Source organism: Cupressus sempervirens, chromosome 1 (genome assembly GCF_028749045.1).
Source record: "Cupressus sempervirens isolate cs-2001-9-10 chromosome 1, ASM2874904v1, whole genome shotgun sequence".
Taxonomy (NCBI): domain Eukaryota; kingdom Viridiplantae; phylum Streptophyta; class Pinopsida; order Cupressales; family Cupressaceae; genus Cupressus; species Cupressus sempervirens.
Genome location: NC_143118.1, coordinates 70,869,351 through 70,888,061, shown reverse-complemented (window position 1 = coordinate 70,888,061; position 18,711 = coordinate 70,869,351). Strand labels below are relative to the sequence as shown.

Here is an 18,711-nt window from a genome sequence, read left to right as displayed (position 1 = left end):
ATCTCCAACCAAAATCATATATATTGTAATTCACCTTTTAAACTAAATAAAACAAAAAGATAATCAAAATTTCTTTACTTGAATATTCATATACATAACATATAATATCTATACCTTGATCATATGAATCAATTATTCTTTATATACTATTGAACAAACATTTAATAATAATAATAATTTTAACCAAACATCGCTATATTAAAATTGGTTAATCCCAATCTTCCAAATTCAATCCCTCCTGGTATCTTAAAAAGTTGGAGCCAATAGCATCATGCAAAGTAAGGCGCCAGGGAAACCAGTTGAACTTCCATGCTACGAGCCACCCCCGGCATAGAGCTGACTTCAGCTGTTTCATCCTTACTGTTCTAAGACTGCTGTTAAATGCTCCTTGGAACATAATGTCATATCTGTATAGTTTATGCTCTCCAGCCTAAAGTAATATATCTCCGAGCCTTGCTCTTTCCAAACTCCAACACGACCATTTTCTTTAGGGTATATAACTTCTGTCGTACATACAAATATATATTTAGGTATGACTTTTGTTTCGAGAAAAATAATATTTAGATTTACAATTTTTGTTTAGTCGCGGAAAAATTGTTTACTCATGAAACAAACAATCATCATTGAAATGCCTAACTAAAACGAAAACGAAATGTTAAAAATAATCAACCCAAATTCAAATTCAGTGACTACAACTTTTTCTCTCTTTACATATAGCAATGGTACATCGTCACTGCATCTACATTGAGGTGGTTCGTGGCCGAAACGGTATTTAAATAAATTTGTCTGCTCTTTTTTTGTGGTGTAACACCTAAATGAGAAGATACACTTTATGAAGTTGAGCAAAATGAGAGTTAAAATGTAGATGTAAACTATTTACGATGTCTAAAGTTGCATGGAAAATTCAATCAGGTAATTATTTCTTCCATCAAATTCTGTAGAGGCCCTTGATGCAATAGATCTGGACACGTCCAAAGCAAATAACTGGAATTGCAGTAATTGCAACGTAGAGCTATTTCGATCCTGCTACAAAACGCCATACGGAAAAAAAACCCAATAAATTCTTCCAAAAATAATGTAATGGAACACAATCTGTAATAATTATAAACTTACCAGATGTTTCAAGAAAGAAAACTTGACAACTGTCTTGAATAGATATTGCAGTAGAACTTATCTTCGACTGCAATTCATGACATAAGCCTTTCGATCTTGGACAAGGAACTCATCGATTTAAGGGTACATAGTAGGAGGGAAGATCATGAATATTTCAAACATTTTTGAAGAATTTCAGCAAGTCTATCATACATGTGATGCTTGAGATACAATTTCTCTACTTTTTCTCTCCCTTTCCGGCCCATTTCCTCCCTTACAGATTGGTTGCTCAAAAGAAAACGGATATTCTGGGAAAGGATCTGCACTCCTTTCTGTCCAACAGGATGAAGAAGACCAGTTACATTTTCCTCAACAATCTCCTTTGTTCCTCCTGCTTCTGTGCCTAGAACCTGACCCAGAAATAACAACATTAAAAAAATATCTATGCCTGCTAAAAGATTCCAATTTGGAATTTGTCTTTCAGTTTAGCCATACAGAGCTAAAATCAGAACAGAACCTTGAATAAAACAATTATGATTTTTGTGAGCTGCCGTAAATATTTGTGCCCGAACAATCTTTTATAACTTTCTATCAGCCCGTTTTAGCACCAATTTTTGAGCTAAGCAACACAGATACACCAAACCTGAGCTTAACAGTCACAATAATTTATGGTTTCTACTAAACTATTCTGACTTGAGGAAGCTATACGCTGGTTATGTCCATTATAAAGCAACAATAAAGTTGAGCGTGAAAATATAGCAAAGAAATGGATTACAGTATAGACGGGGAGCTGAAGTTCTGTGGCTGAAACAAAATTCAGTTCATTTGGAAACAGCTGAGTCTACCTTTTTAAGCATGCAATAATCAAATATAGATGATCAAAAAGTAAGCTTAAGAAGAGTAATTAAATGTTAAAAAGCAAGATTAGAAGAGGTGAATTTTACGTGGTTAGTGTACATGTCATATATGGTAGCGTACCAGATGGTAATGTACCAGATGGCAGCGTACTAGATGGCAATGTACTACTTACTAGCAGAGACTACTACAAAGGGAACCAGTCATAGTAACCAGCATACCATGAAAATAACAACATAAGATTGGTAAATATAACTTTATTGATTAACTCCAAAGTTTACATTACCAGAAGTATATTGCTCCTACCAAAGTCCACTATACTTACCTCCTACCAACTATATAGTTGAAGCACAATGGCAGTCTCTATGTAGAAGTGCACGAAAAGGCTATTGGAGAGTTTTTATTCTTAACACCATCACAAGAAAATGTTTTCATCCTTAGGAGAATAAGGAAATCCCATTCATTCTTGGGAATTGTAAATTGATAGATTACCAGAAGTATATTGCTCCTACCATAGTCTGCTATCCTTACCTCCTACCAATTATATAGTTGAAGCACAATGGCAGTCTCTATGTAGAAGTGCACAAAAAGGCCATTGGAGAGTTTTTATTCTTAACACCATCACAAGAAAATGTTTTCATCCTTGGGAGAAGAAAGAACTCCCATTCATTCTTGGGAATTGTAAATTGATAGAATGAATACGAACCTTTTTGAAAAAGATCTTGCCTAATATAAATTTTCAAGGAAATAATATACTATTATTTTCTTCTAATTTATTGTTCCCTCAAAGTTTTTTTTTTTTAAATTAAGTGTCTAGTAAACTATTTAACATGACCAATAATGCTAGCACGACACACCCTCTGGCTCCATGTGAAATGCTTTTGACCTATAGCTATGAACCAATGAGGCCACAAATGAGGGACCTCATCCTCTTATTACAAAGTTGAGGCCAAATGCACAAGCACATTGGATCAGCAAAGACGCAAGGTTGTGATCACAATGGCCTAAAAGGGAATTGAACCTAGGCAGAGACAACACCACCACCACTTAACCAACACACTAAGGGTCCGTTTGGTTCCTGGAAGATGACAGGAATTGGCTTTTTCAAAACCCAGATTTGAAAATTTGTGCATTTGTTTCAAAATTTGCAAAATGGAATTAGCATACGAAACTTCCAATTTTGCCTCAAAACCAAGTTTTACAACTTCCTAAAAAAAGTAAGAATTGAAAATCAAAACCTGGTTTTATTTTTTAAGGAGTGTAAAAACAATAGATTGGACTACATTTTGAAATTTGCCTTCAACTTCAAGCTTACGCATAAAAATGTGTCTTCACACACATCTTCCTAGTGAAACAAACGGTTTCAGTAAAATCTCAAAAATTGGAATAAAGATATGCAAAACCTTGATTTGGCTAAACCAAGGTTTGTAAAAATCCGAGTTTTTAAAACTCCACGAACCAAACGGACCCTAAGTGGTGAACCCAATTCCCACAAAGTTAAAAATAATAATAAAGTACCATTTTTATTGCTCGGTTTTAGGACCTTTGGCATAGCAACACTTTATGATTCACTTATCATTGATCTTTTTGAATGATTAAATCTTAATTGTCTTTTAAAATTATAACATAGTCACTTTTCAGCAACTTCAATTTATTTTTATTTTATTTTCACCATCACATTAAATTACCCAAAATAATTGTAGGAAAATAGGATAGGAGACCTTATAAATTGTATGCTAGAGGCATGACATAGTTTAGGGAACTTGGACAATAAACACTAAGATCATATTTCAAAACTCACCCAAAACTCACGAAAATTGCAATGCTTGCAAGTCAAAAAGAAGGCTACGTAATGTACCTATGTTGAGTTTTGGAGTCTTGGCAAGTGTCGTCAAGTTTTCGGGATTTTTGCCAACTATTGTTTAGTTAATGGATTTAAGTATGAAAACCACAAGTTGTCATATCATAACTACTAAGGAACACATTACAGCCCACCAGACTTTATGAGTCTTGACCTCAAGACCTCAACTTAATACCACTACACCAAAAGCTCGAACCCCATGAGTGTTAAGGGTGGCCTCATTGACATTTGACCCAAAGTACCTAAGCATTTGAGCACCGCATCTAGATGTGGTTATCAAGGCCCCATACTAGGCATTCCCCACACACATGGACATTACATGGTATGCAAAAAATAAAGAAGTGGCATTATACCACCTTGAAATATGCAAAGGCGAATGTAGTTGCAAAAATGTCTAACTTCAGGCCAAGACTCCTACCAAGTATTCTAAGGAAACAAATTTAGCTCTTATGTGCATCATTCAAAATTCAAATAAACTTAATTAAGCTTGACTCACAATCTTGGAAAGAAGTCATGTACATTGAATATCAAGCATAACTATGAAGAAACCTTTACACCCACCACAAAGATAAGACTATCAAAATGGTGACACAATTTAGTACTACCAAAATGTTTTTCATTATAGTAGCAAAGTTTAGTTGGCAAGTTGAGCAAATGGATGACAAGAGTGTCTTTCTCAATGAAGATCTCAAAAGAGAAGTCTTAATGACTCAACATGAAGGATATACCATACTAGGCAACAATACAAAATGTGCAAACTTGTGAAATCTCTCTATAGTATGAAACAAGCTCTAAAAACCTAACACATCAAGATCAAGATTTCCAAAGACTGCTTATGATCCCAATTTCTACCTCAAAGACCAAGTGGGAAGAATGTAAGTTGGACTGTCTATGTCAATAAGCTAGTCACTACTAATATTTCTCAACAATTAATTGTAGCAATACAGAGTGATCTCAAACAATCATTTGACATGGTCTTTTGTATTATTGCTTTGGTCTTGAAGTATGGCCAAAAAAAGAATTAATTTTTTGCTACATCAACAAATAATCACTCTTACATTCCAATTCTGAGTATGAAACATCTTAGAATTAGCAACAACATTGATAAATCTGTGAAATCATTTAGGGTTCAAATTTTTTGCATTGAAAAATTCATTAAGTGCTTTAGACCCCACATGATTCTTGGATTTTCAAAATAATTATAGGTTGATTCTAGCATTACTTGTTTTCTAACAAAATAACCCGTGAAACAAAACATTTAACAAAAGCATTCAATATTTTTCCTTTTTTTCAATTTTAAGAATATCTAAGTACAATAACAAGGATGCACACAAAGAGGATTTTTAGTCGTCTTATGCTTTGTTGTGAACTGCGAATATTATTATTTTAATGTCAAATTGAGAAAATAGTAATATTTCTTGTTTGGTAATAAGATATATTTTTATTAATCTAGTTGATCAAACTATTAACTAGGCGAAGCATGGCCGAAATCATCGCATTGTCGCTATGTCTAGTCGAATAGGGTCAGAAAGACAGGTCACCAACCATGGGTTTTACCATAGTGTTGCTTCCCATATGCAACCAACATACCCGAGAGCAAGCTTCTTGTGCATCACAAAGCTGCTACCCAGCCCATGCTGAAAAGACCAAGGTTTTACCGTCATTGCGTTGGGTGCAAAATGTTCGTTTCCACAGAGCTGGTTTGCACTTGACACGCACCTAGTTGCCTCCTGGCAATGGGATTATCTAAGAAGGTTACCGCCACAATGTCCTATATAGAAGATGACCCTTCTTGTTGCCACAACAATCCACACAGCTTCTCCCTCTCCACTATAGTTGTTGTTTGAGTGTTGCTATTTTTCCACTTTGTCCTCTCAGAATCTGGTTGCTTTAGAGCTTGTAAACAACAGACAATTGTCCCTCTGGTGATTCAATCCACAAATTGAGGTGTGGAATTTTTACAAAAAAATCCCTCTGTTCATTTTGGTAATGATATTTCAGAGAGCTCAGAATATATGACTTTTTCTTTCTTCTCATTTCATGTGCTCTATTATGTCAATGACAAATTGTGAATTATTACATCAATACAGCATATTCGAAGGGCATAATCTGTTGCCGCTTTTGTATGCGAGCCAATATATACTAGATAAACTGTAGCGTTATTTTCCATGCATCTTTTTTAAATTTGATGATTGTGTTTTTTAATTAGATATGTTGCTATGCTATTGGGCATTCTACTGATGGTTATACTCCTAGTGTCAAACCCCCTTTCCTTTTCCCTTTGCCATAGTAGGAAGGCATACCCAACAGTGCGTCGTGACGATGAGCATGAAGATAATATTTTCAGACATTTTTCTTCAAATGAGTTTGCTGAAGATTATTCTGCACAAATCTCATCTGGGAAAACTGTTAGGATTCAAACTACATCTCTGGTTTACGAATTAATTTACACCAATGCCACATTGACTGTAATTCGTTTGGCATTGAGTGCTATTTTGGCAGTTTCATTGATTTGTAATGGACCTATCTAGCTTTGAAGTGGGTGTCGGTTTAGCAAGCACACGATGTGATACAAACTATGTAACCCGAGGATGCGCCCTCGCCCCAAAAAGGCCAAGTTTTACAAACGGGGACATCTTCAAGAAGGGGGGGGACGTGTATGGGACATGCCCTCAACATCCCCAATTTCACAGAAAAGCCAGGAGATGTCCCAAAAACATGGGGACTTTTGGTGGAAAAAAGGGAACATACAGACATCCTCGGTATAGAAGGGGATGCCACAAACGTCCCTTGTCTGTCCCAGTTGCAGTCGTCTGTCCCTGTTATTTTGTGTGCCCAAACAAAAAAACCAAAGCAAAACACAAAAAAATTGTACATTACTTGGTCGTCCACTAGGTCCCACCTGTCCAATAGCCCTAAAAGATCAAAAACAACCACATAATGCTAGTTTTGACATTTGTTTTGTTTTGCATGTGAAGTTGGAGTTTATAGCAGCAATTTGGGGATTTCATTTTGCAAGAAAATGAGATGATTTGTTTGCTTCCAAGAGCTTGAGCAAGGGTTTCAGCTTCCTCTATTGTGCACCAAGTATGAAAGTATGTATGCTTTCGGTTTTCATTTTTAAATAGATTTACAACTTGAAGAGCTTGATAAGGGGTTTGAGCTTCCTCTATTGTGCACCAACTATGAAAGTCTTTATGTTTCCATTTTTCATTTCTAGATAGATTTGCAACTTGAAAGAGTCTGATTTTTATTTTTTTGCCATTGTTTCATCTCATATTTTCATTGCATATTTGAATTGCAAGAGAAAGCACAATGAGCAGCAGTGGAAGTACTAGTAGTGGTGGTGATGAGGAATATGTGGTTGGGAGTGATATTGCTAGTACTGGGACTAAGAAAGAAGATGAGCCTAAAAACTGATTTATTTAAATGCCCTTACGCCATCATGAGCAGATATGCAAAGGGTACTTTCAATAGGAAAAAAATTCTTCTCCAATATGTCACACCTAGGCAATAAAGTACAAAGAATGCAGGAGGGACTAGGGTGTGGGATTGTCATGTTCGTCATGATGATTTTTGGGGTAGCTATACAAGGGTGAAGTCACTTTTTAGGTGTTGCATGCCATGGAGTCAAAGCTTGTCCTGAACTGACTCATGAGGAGAGAGTAGAATGCCAAAGATTATGCTTAGAGGCTGAAATGGAGAGGCAAAATTTGAAAATTACATCGCCATTTGTTCACTCACAATCATCTAGGCACGTCATCTGCCATTGGTACCAGTGGCAGCCCTACTAAGACTTGAGGGTAGAGGAAGATAGGCAGTGGTGAGAAGGGCTCGGTGGAAAGTTTGTTTAATGCATGGTAAAGGAAAATTGTGAGGCATCCATTGGTAGATTCTTTGTTGCTAATGGTATCCCATATCACACAACCTGTTCCACTTATTTTAAATAGATGGTGAATATATATTGACTATGAATCCCTTCATTTGTACCCCTTAGTGAGGATAAGCTATGAATCACCATCCTAGATAATGAGTACTCTAAGGTTTCTTTGTTGTTTGAGGATAAGAAATGTACTTGGGTTAGGACGGGCTGCTCTATTGTGATGGAAGTGTGGACCAATCTTAGACATCGACCACTCACCAATATAAATTGTCACATCCCTTGTTGGCTCTTATTTTTTGAAAGCCATAGATTGCTCAAGAAAGAGGAGGGATGCAGAGTTCCAATTCACCATTTTGAGGGATGCCATAGAGGAGGTTGAGTCGGCTAGTGTAGTATAGGGGATCACTGATTCTGCACTTGTGAGAAAATCAATCGATTTGATGGTAGAGGGTGTTTACAGGCACATCTTTTGGACCCCTTGTTATGTTCATCCATTAAAGGACATAGGGAAGATTGAATGGGTGAAACAAGTGTGTTAGAAGCTAGAGAAGTGCAAATGTTTATATGCAACCACTAAACTTCACTTGCTTTGTTTAGGTCCTTCTCTAAGAGGGAGTTCCTCAAACTAGCCAAGACAAGGTATGTCAATTTCAATTATAGTTTAGTTAGCTTTAAGTTTATTTTAATTTATAATTGTTACAAACTTTCATGTGATGTGTTTAATGTTTAAGTTTATTTTAATTTATCATCGTCTCTATATGTATTGCACATAATTCATCTTGATGGAGAGAGTGATTGAGGTGCATGAGGCCCTCCAACTGATGTTTATAAATCCATAGTGGGAACGATGGTCCAATTCTAAGTCCTGTGAAGGAAAAGTGGTGAAGCAAAGGATCCTCGATGACAAGTGGTGGTCCACAATGAAGTAAGTTGACGATTTTTATATTAAATATTAGTTTTTTGCTTGCTAATTTTCACAATAACTTAAAATTTTTAATTCTGATTTTAATTTTTGTTTGCATCTTGTCAATATATTTGCTCTATCATAGCACCCATTGTAGATGTCCTTAGATATGTTGATATTGACGCTCCTAGTCTTAGAGAGATATATGAGACTTTTGACAGCATGTTGGGGAATATGAAGAAAATTGTTGCACCAAAGGATCGTATATTGGGGTTTTATGAGGAGCATATCAGGCCTATTGCGACGTGGAGATGGAACATGATGAATACCCTGATTCATATGGCAGTCTTTGCTCTAAATCCCAAATGGTATGCAAAGTTGGGTGGAAGGGGCCTCCCATTTGATGATCCTCAGGTATTGGAAGGCTTCACAAGAGCCATTGATAAGATGTTTTCAACTCAAGAGGTATCTACTCTTCATGCATAGTTCCTTGACTTCACCAACCTTCGTGGCCCAAACTTGAGTAAGCCACAAGCAAGGTTGGGTAGAGCAGTTTTGGCACAAAGAGATCCTATTGGATGGTGGACCTCGCATGGGAGAGATACACCAGAGTTGAAAATACTTGTCACTCACCTCCTTGCAAAAGTTGCTAGATAATCAACTGCAGAGAGGAATAGATCCATATATTCATTTATCCACTCCGTCAAGCAGAATAGACCTACCTCTAAACGAGCGGAGAAGCTAGTGGTAGTGCATCATGCTCTTCGACTTGTGGATAGTCAGACTCTGGGGTATAGGAAGACTCCATCTTTGTAGTGAGATGTTAAGCCTGAGGATGTGACCCAAAGAGATGAGAATGAGACAACAAAAGGATTGGTTGAGGTTCCATTAGATGAGACTACGCTTCTTGGGGAGCATGATAGTGAGGATGACGACTCTAATTTTAATCCTATGGTGGCAAAAGCAGAATAGGAGCAATAGTCTACTTCATTTTTCTATATTTTGTTTTTTATGTTGGACTTGAACATGATGATGAAGATTTATGGCAGCCCTCTAGCCTTTGGGCATATTTAAATTTCCATATTTCTATGATATTGTCCACTGCTAAACTTATATTTAATTCACATATTGATATGCATATTGACAATTGTGTACTAAATCGATTATTATTTCCTAGATTGCATTCAAATGTTGTATGTTAAGGTTCTATAATGTTTAAATGACATGCTTTGTGCTTAGTTTCATATGAATGACATGTATATTTTCAAATTTCCATATATATATATATATATATATATATTTGAAAAACACACCCTACCCTTCCCACTTAGGAGATAGAGCTCATTTTTAGGACCACTAGCAAGAGGGTTGGCCTTGGTAGTTGTTCAATGGGAGTAGCAGTCATGGTGCTCATTGTACTAGCATAACTTCATAAGCATATTACATTGTCTGTTTGGTGTAACTACCATTCAGTAACTCTAGGAAGTAACAGTCCTCAAATGGACTTCTTAACTAAATCACCACTACCTATCTGCTAATCCTCTATGCTGCTATGTAACACATCTCTCGTGTACCTCGCTGCACTTGCTCATTCTTGGAATTTTGTTGAAGCCAGCAGCAATTGGGGTTGCTGATTATCCTTGGCAATAGAACTCTTAGGTAAGAAATTGCAGTGAACTTCAAGAAACAGATTTGCACTCTCAGCCATACATGGCATGCTTTACCACATGCTTCCGATGATGGTCCCTTAAACGAGATACAACCCTGATGTTTTTGGTAGACGAAACAAATCCTAGAGATAATGGTCACATAAACGCAAACTGTTTACCAACATTCAAACTTTGGCTCAAAAATACATCTCACTAATGTAGTTTTGCTGTGAATATTTCATCATTGTTCTTCCACTGCTTTATTGGTTTGCATATAGAATTTGGTATCCATTATTGTTGAGTTTTTGAAGATCGCTGCAAATATACTAAACACTGCCATGTATGTGGCATATGTTTTCCAAAATGCAGCTCTCTCTTATAGCATAGTCCATGAAGGGATATGTCCGTTTGTCAATCAAATAATTAATATAATAATTTATTATTCACACACATATAAATATATATAAAACTCCAGTTTAGTCTCTTCAGTTTATCCAACTGAAGCTACCAAACATTAACACTCCCTCTTAGCTAGAGGGGATAAACACATGACCATATTTTACCTCAATTTAATATAAGAATATCTTTGATCAAAAGATATTGAGTATTGGCCTCCAAAATATCAATATATAATTTTCACAAAAACTTTGAGTAATGGTCTCTAGAATATCAATACTCAATATTCACCATATACTCAATAAGGCAATGGTTTGCAGAATATCAACATATGATATTCACCATTTTGATATCACAATTGATTATTGGTCTCCAGAATAACAATATATGATATTGACCAAATACTCTTTGAGTAATGGCCTTCAAATGTTGAGATGCAAGATATTTACCAAGTACTGTGAGTAATGGCCTCCTAAATGTCAACTCATTTGACATTCACCAAGTACTCTATGTAATGGCCTCCAGAACATTAATTTGCATCACATTCACCATGTACTAAAAAATGTTTATAAGTTATGTGCACATGCATTATTCTCATAATGCGTACCATATAAACATCCACAATGCAAGGTATAATCTATCATGATCTGCATAGATATCATAATATATCCATCATAATAGAAAAGTAAGTTATTGTAAGATCGAGACCACCTTTCAATAACTTTTGCAAATACAAGTGACATCATTTGGAAGTCATCACTCCCTCGTGATGTCCATAGGGGATAGGCCCATTAAATCATACAGTAATATGAATGATACAAGAAGTTTACATGAAATCAAAATTCCCTCTTATTCTAATATGATCAAGATCTTCAAGGATCAACTGAAACATATCCTCTATCTGCTCCTTCAAACGAACGAATCAGCTCCCTCTGAGCATCAATCTTTTGAGCTTCTTATCCAAACTTGCCTTTAACAAAGTGTCAGACTCCCTTTGAATCTGCTATCAATCATTTTGCCTGCAATAACAATCTCAGTGGAAACGATCAAGGCAAACAATACTTATAATACAAATAAGAATGTAAATAGTTTAACTAGTGTCTATTACTAACAACATAAATATATTTCTCATTATTATCATAATTCACATTATAATTCTCAGCCGTATAAATTCACACACACACACACACACACTTCACATAGATTTATATTCAATAATCTATAATCGTGAAAAAATGATTTCATATTGATAAAATGAAAATTCATAATACTCTAATTATATATATATATATATATAGCATATTAATCTTTATATGATTTCCTCATATCATATATACAAGGTAATATTATTACCCTCTAATATGTTTCAATAATATAATTCTTAATGTATAGAAACATATTCTAATTGTTATTATCCTATATAAAGTAATCACATTAAAAATTTAATTATTATGTCCTTAACCTTAATCCCTATTTTGTTGAACATTTACTAAAGCTATATATTATTATATAACTTATACCCCTATGGGTATCGCTACATACTACTTATATGTTAACACAACTACTAAAATAAAACAATAGCTGAAAACTGGCCTGGTAAAGCTACAGTCTTTAAGGTGGATGATGTGGCACCTGTGATTGATACCTCTGATGAACGCGAACATAGACTAGAGATCTATTCAATGCAACAGTTTGTGGGTGACAACCACCTCCAACGGGAACTACAACGGCTGATCAGATGGATATTCTTAGGGAACAAGTGAAGATGTTGGCTGAAGAGGTTGCTCTCTGTACAAGTTCCCTAAAATGCCTTTTTGAGCAGGCTGCTAGCAATCCAGATGATATACAACTTTTCAGCAATGCAGTCCCTTATGTCCTGATCGACTCTTTGTTTTTTATTGGTCCTCTTCCTTGTACTCGGTTACCTTGGTGGAGATTTATTTGCCTTCATCCCTTTACGTGGACCAGTAACATAAACAACGATGTGAGTGTTGTCACTGACGCAACACATTTATTCTATCTACGAATGCCTCCCGATTAGTCTTGAGTTCATTTGTTGCAATTATCATATTCATTTTCCTTTTTGTTCCTAGATTGATCTCAAGTTGACGCTAATTTGTAAGGTTGAGAAGAACGATGGGATTGATCTTCTCCCTGACATTTAGACGCATACTCCAATCTCTGCTATGCCAACCAACTCAGAGCGATGCTCTCCTCATAACCAAGTCATCTAACCATTGTTACTGATATGAACGACATTTTATGTGGATGGCAAATCTCATCTTATCCTCTAGTGCCCACCGGGTTTGAGTCAACTACAGCATTCGCACAAATCATATCGGCATAAGAGTAGCGTATCACTCACCAACTTGATCTATCTTGGCTCAATGTGAGTCCCTCTATAATACAAACAACCTGGTTGTACCAGATGGCCATTTTATCTTATCAGTCCATCAGGAAAACACCACAGACACTGATACTACATGATGCAGTACGTCAATATCCATTGATGAAGTTCCATAACAATCCAAATTCACATGTGTTTCCTCAACCTTCTTTGATACCCCTCCCAGAAACACTGTCTCCACCATATACTTTGCCCTAAGCTCCTTCTTTGCGTAAGGCATGACCATCAGATTCTCCACCGTTACCCTTCCACGCACGTAGATGTGAATTAAACCAATCATCTATCTAGATTGGCAACCACATAACCATCTCTGATCATAACCATCTCTGATGGTATCTCTATGAAACTACGCCTTCTTCAATAATTGTTTTTATCTTTCTAATATCTCCCTATATTCCTTTCTTACATTTGTGGTTTGCAATCTAGCTCTGATACCATGTTGAATTTTTGGAGATTGCAGCAAATGTACTAAGTGATGGAAATTAGGGCCACCATTTCAGATGTAGTGTTGAATATATATAATAAAACCATTAGATATAAAGCATTCGTGGAGAAGTTTGTGTGATTAAACGAAAATGGGCAAATATGTTGCATATGAAGGATAGATCAATCAATGCTATGAACAACATGATATAAGTAGGATGATATGAAGATTCAGGACAGATAGATAAAGACCAATGCTGGACAGAGTGTTGCTTCCCTGGCTATACGACATTTGTTGGCTGTAAGATGAATAAAGCTGACCCACTTTTAAAGGTAATCCTATTTCCTATGAAGCCTATGTTAGACACATACCGAGCTCTCTTTCCAGGAGGAGCAGCTGCAGATTTCCAGAGGACTCTTGATATCAAGGGCATGAAGAAAGTTGAGCAGCAGAATCATGCATTATCATGAAATTATGTATCTCAGTTTATATCTTGCATACCAATAGACAAAATTTGCCTGCATCCCCACAAATCAGTTGATTTATAATTTACATCAACAGATTGATCTGATTGATATCAATGAACAAACTTCATATCCGTAGTCATTCATGAAGTTGATTGACTATCTTAAACAACAATTTATTAATTCCAATTAAGTTGGTTATATTGATCATAGAATCAAAGTTCTTCATCTCCGATCCACAACAAACATAGTTGTTCGTAGTCCAGGACTGCCCGTGTGCTATACTGGAGGTTTATCAAGATCATCTTATCACAAAATTTATGTCTGAGGGATTTGCTAATATATGTACTCAACTCTGATTGGCAAACTTCTAAAAACCAGACCACCTGGACTTATACATTGCCAAGTCTTCATCTTTGTTTTCAGCAAGTACTGTGAAACATATCAGAGCTTCATTGAGTGTTTGGATTGCTTTGCCAGGCCCCTACAATAATCATATATCTGGACACGTGCTATTTCAAAGCCAGCTCAATATATACTGACAATAAATATCATGCCCTGGTGGAGCAACGCAGTCATAATGATCAGGACATCACTATCAGTACATATACTTATGAAATTCAGTCAAACATACACAGATTTCAGAATACATCTGAGACATCATCAGAGTATGAGGATGAATATTGATATTTGTTTTGATGGAGACGCATAAATCCATAGATGAAACTCATGGAGATAATGAGAATTGTTGAATTTGTGACTACTCTGTTCAACCAGGATGACTGCAACTTCTTATTTAACAAGCTATTTATCTCGAGCTAAAAATCTTCATGTAATCTTTGAGAGATTGTTAATTGAAGAATTGCCACTGAAAAGAATTCTTGGGCACAAGCTAAACTCATTTAGGGTTTGTTTGCCATCAGTGGTGGAAGAATATTTGCAGCAAGTAAAGGTTGTTCGTCTATCTGATGTTTCATGGTATACAGATGTGAACAAGAGACGGAAGAATCTAAGGGCTCATGAGTTGAGAGACTTGACATTTTTCTATCCATTTGGAGCGATAGGGGAGAAATTACCAAACAACTCACCATCCAAAGTAATAGCAACAACCGTAACCCAAAAAGGCTTTGATTTCATGTGAACACATTCAAAGTAAATGCCGGATGGAGATAATAGGCCATGGTCGGGCGACATTGTTTAAGATAATTTTAATATAATGCCCGGAAAATCAAAGGTTTCAATAACAACTAAGATAATTGTGGAACTATAAAATATCAAATCATAAGCCTATTAGATTAGTTACGATTAAGAGGTAACATTTATTTTCAAAGGGATATGGCTTTTTCAAAAATCACACCTTTCATTGAAAAATGGCAATCAGAGCAGACATCAATAAAGTGAAAATGTGAACGATGCGATTGAAGACAAACGACAAAGCGGTCGAGGCTAGCAAGCTAAGAAGATAGGGTTTTTAGAGAAGAAATCAAAACCTAACGCTCAGATGGTGCCGTATCCATTGTTGACATTCCGAATCTCTACCAAGGAAAGGAAAAAGTTGGGGAGAATCCGCACTGATGCACCTCTCCTCAATAACAAACTCCCTGCGAAGTTTAATTATGTTGTAAAAACAATGAACCCATTTTCAGTCTTAGATAAGCAAAATGACCTAGAACAACCTGTTGCGCAGCAAACAAATTTCAAAAAATCAAGGGCCACTTCAGTAGAGATTTCGACAAACTGTGTAGGGAGGATAGGGCTTCAAACTTTGACCAAAGCGGAAAGGAATATCAGCGCCCGAGCCAATTTGGACTCGAATCAGGTCTCTTTGCTCAATTTCTCCCTGGTTAATATTAGTAAACCTTTGGTAAAACCCCAAATTTTTTATTATGAATTTCCGAATCTATTCTATTCCCAGGGTTCGCATAGTTTTCATCCTATCATTTGCTCTACTTTAAGCCTTGACAATCAAATCCGCTTTTTTAATCTCACTAAATATGCAAACCAAAATAAAAATTCTTTGTTCTCTCAACAGATAGGTTTTCTATCTGATTCCTACGCGGATCCCCCGAATCTTTATGAGTCACCCTTGGAAGACTGAGATCACAAGTCCCAATTCTTCCTTCGCCACCCCTAATACATATATTCCCCCTGATCACAAGAAATCTATTTCCAAACCTTCCGGTCACCCTGACTTTCAACCCCTCTTGGCTCCAAGACCCAATTCAATCAAATCTGTGGAAAAATTCCTTATTATTAATAACCAGGATAGCGAAGCTCATTAGCAGGAGTACCAAAATGTTGGTATATTTGCATTCTAGAATGGGCCAAAATCAGAAATGATCAATCTCATCAATTGGCTAAAGGATTTCTGCAAAAACTAGGTAAGTATCTCTCACCACTCTGATAGATTAGTATACATTCATTGTAGTGATGAATATGTCAAAAAAGACTGCCTCTTTGTCTCTGATTGTTACTTTAAAGGATATGTTGTGAAATTCTTTGAATGGATACCGGATTGTAAGGAAGAAATGTTAAGACTTCTTGATCCCAACTTGGATCTCCCTTCAAATCCCTCCCACCAGAACTAATGCATGTAGAAATTATCAAGAAAATAGGGTTCTCAATTGGTGATTTGATTGGAATGGATGCGTCTTTTAAATATTGCAATAATATCAAACTTTTGATCAACTGTAAGACAAATAATACGAAATTCAAACCTATTAAAGGAATAACAAATAGAGTTATCTATAACTTAAACTACCACAGATGTGAAGGTAAAATCTCAGAGATAATTAGACTAAATAATGAAAGAAAAATCATTTTCAAAAATCTGCAATTAACTGTGGACCTTAAAAATACATTCCCATAATGAACATAAGGAATCAAAGAGAGTATCAGAGGGATCCCATACATGAGAAAGGCCTCCTGAAGACATTTTAGGATACAACAGGGAAAGCAGATCCAGTATTGGAGATTGGTACAGTTAGAAAAGATAAGACAACATTGTCAAGTCCATCTACAAAGATCAGAAGTAGCCCACCTCCTATCTTCAAGAAAGTACAGAAGAAAGTAGTAGAGCTAACACAAGAGGCTAAAAACAAAGAATCTCAAAGCACAAAAGAGGAAAAACTCTCAATATCAAAAAATAGTAAAAAAACTATTGAATTGCCAAATACGGAGGATTGTAAAGGAATCAGTCTTATCTTAAAAATACAAACTACTTGTGAAGATCAAAGCCCCAAAGAACTCAACAAAGTTAAAAAAAAAAAATCTACTCAAGCTATGGCTAACATAAGGCGACAAGGAGCAGTTATCAGCAGCAAAAAGTTCAAGAAAAGGTCAAAAAAAGTAAAAAAAGACAAGAACACGAGTAATAAATGGGGAGGAAAAAGCATTAGAAAAAGAGTCAAGGTCCTAGGACAAAAAGCCCCTGGGTAACTTGATCAATAATATTGAAGAAATAGAAAACAACCATCAATTTGCTGATGAAGTTCCAGAACGTGAAAAGCTTAAGTATATAGAAGAAAAAATAGAGACCCCACAGTAACAGAAAGAAGAATTTGTGAAGGAAATCAGAATCTCCAATAAAGAGGCAATAAATCGGTTCACCAAATTTTGGCAAACCCCATCCACAAGAAAAGAATCTCCTGATCAGAACTTCACTGAGCACAAGGCAAAGGAAATCGACCAGAGCAAGATAAAAGGAACCTTAACACAAGACTTTCATGACTTCTTAAATAATGATTCAGCAAGGGATGAAGACTTGGAAAGGGTAATTTCAGATGAGACTGAGAAAGATAACTTGGAATTATTAACTGATGAACTGATTCAAGTATTTAGCTTTGAGAATATAGATAAGAGCAATGAATCATAGAAAGAGGATCTAATGCAACAAGTTTTAAAACTAGGTGGAGACAACTACACTTTTGAAGACTTAAAAAAAGATTTGCTAATCATCGAGGGTGAAGACAAAAATAGTAAAGCCTTACAGATAATCGAAGATGAACCAATGACAGTTCAAGGTGATGGTTTTGAGGAGGGCAGCTTCAGAAAGATACCATCAACAGATGATAGACTTATAAATGATTAGACAATCCTTGTAGAACAAATATTACAAGAACTGCAAAATGAAGATAAAGATGAAAAAGAAGGAAAACAATCTAAAATTACTTTAAATGCCCAGGAGAACATAGAGCAGCTAGGTATTCTGATGAACCAAGAAGGGATAAACTCTCCCAAGTATGGCAAATTGAAAGTTAAGAGAGGTAGGAAATCTCTTAAAGAACTCAGAGAAGCTGATGGGTAGGCAAAAGAGCGGCAAAAGATCAGTCAGTCAGTTAATCTAGGGAAGGGGAAGATCCTTCCCAAGAAAGTATGAAGATCACTACTTGGAATGCTAGGGGCTTAAACGCCCCTAGCAAGAAACGATTACTAAAACAAAACTTAAAACAATTTGAATCTGAAATTATTATGCTACAAGAAACAAAACTGAATAAGGAAGAAGGAACCAAGCTAGAAAAAAAGTTAGGTAGTTGGAAAGTTAACCTACATGAATCTAGAGGAGCCTCAGGAGGTTTAGGCATGATTTGGAATCCCAAGAAAGTTACTCTAAATATATTAAAATCAAGTAACTCTTGGATGAGTACCAAAGTCAAAAGCATCAAAACTAACCTACAGTTCATCTTAGTAAACATTTATGGCCAAATCTATAACACAGATAAAAAACTCTTATGGGAAGAAATTAGCATATTTATTAATAACCACATAAATGAACTC

At 35.9% G+C, this 18,711-nt stretch overlaps 1 protein-coding gene across 3 annotated transcripts in view; it reads right to left on the bottom strand.

Moving 5' to 3' along the window:
• Positions 1-639: 639 nt before the first annotated feature.
• Positions 640-18,711, bottom strand: part of LOC149576196 (uncharacterized) — a 106,214-nt gene continuing 88,142 nt past the window's right edge. Inside the window, exons 4-5 of one of the 3 annotated variants that reach the window (XR_016361410.1) lie at positions 1,114-1,502; positions 640-1,026 (exon numbers count right to left, since the gene is read on the bottom strand). Coding sequence is in view for 1 of the 3 variants with exons in the window: in XM_089816635.1 (XP_089672761.1) it covers positions 1,257-1,502 (246 nt within the window). In the remaining 2 variants the exon portion in view is untranslated. Of the gene's footprint in view, positions 1,503-18,711 lie in introns of all 3 variants that reach the window. The other 2 variants (XR_016361411.1, XM_089816635.1) reach the window with 2 other exon arrangements.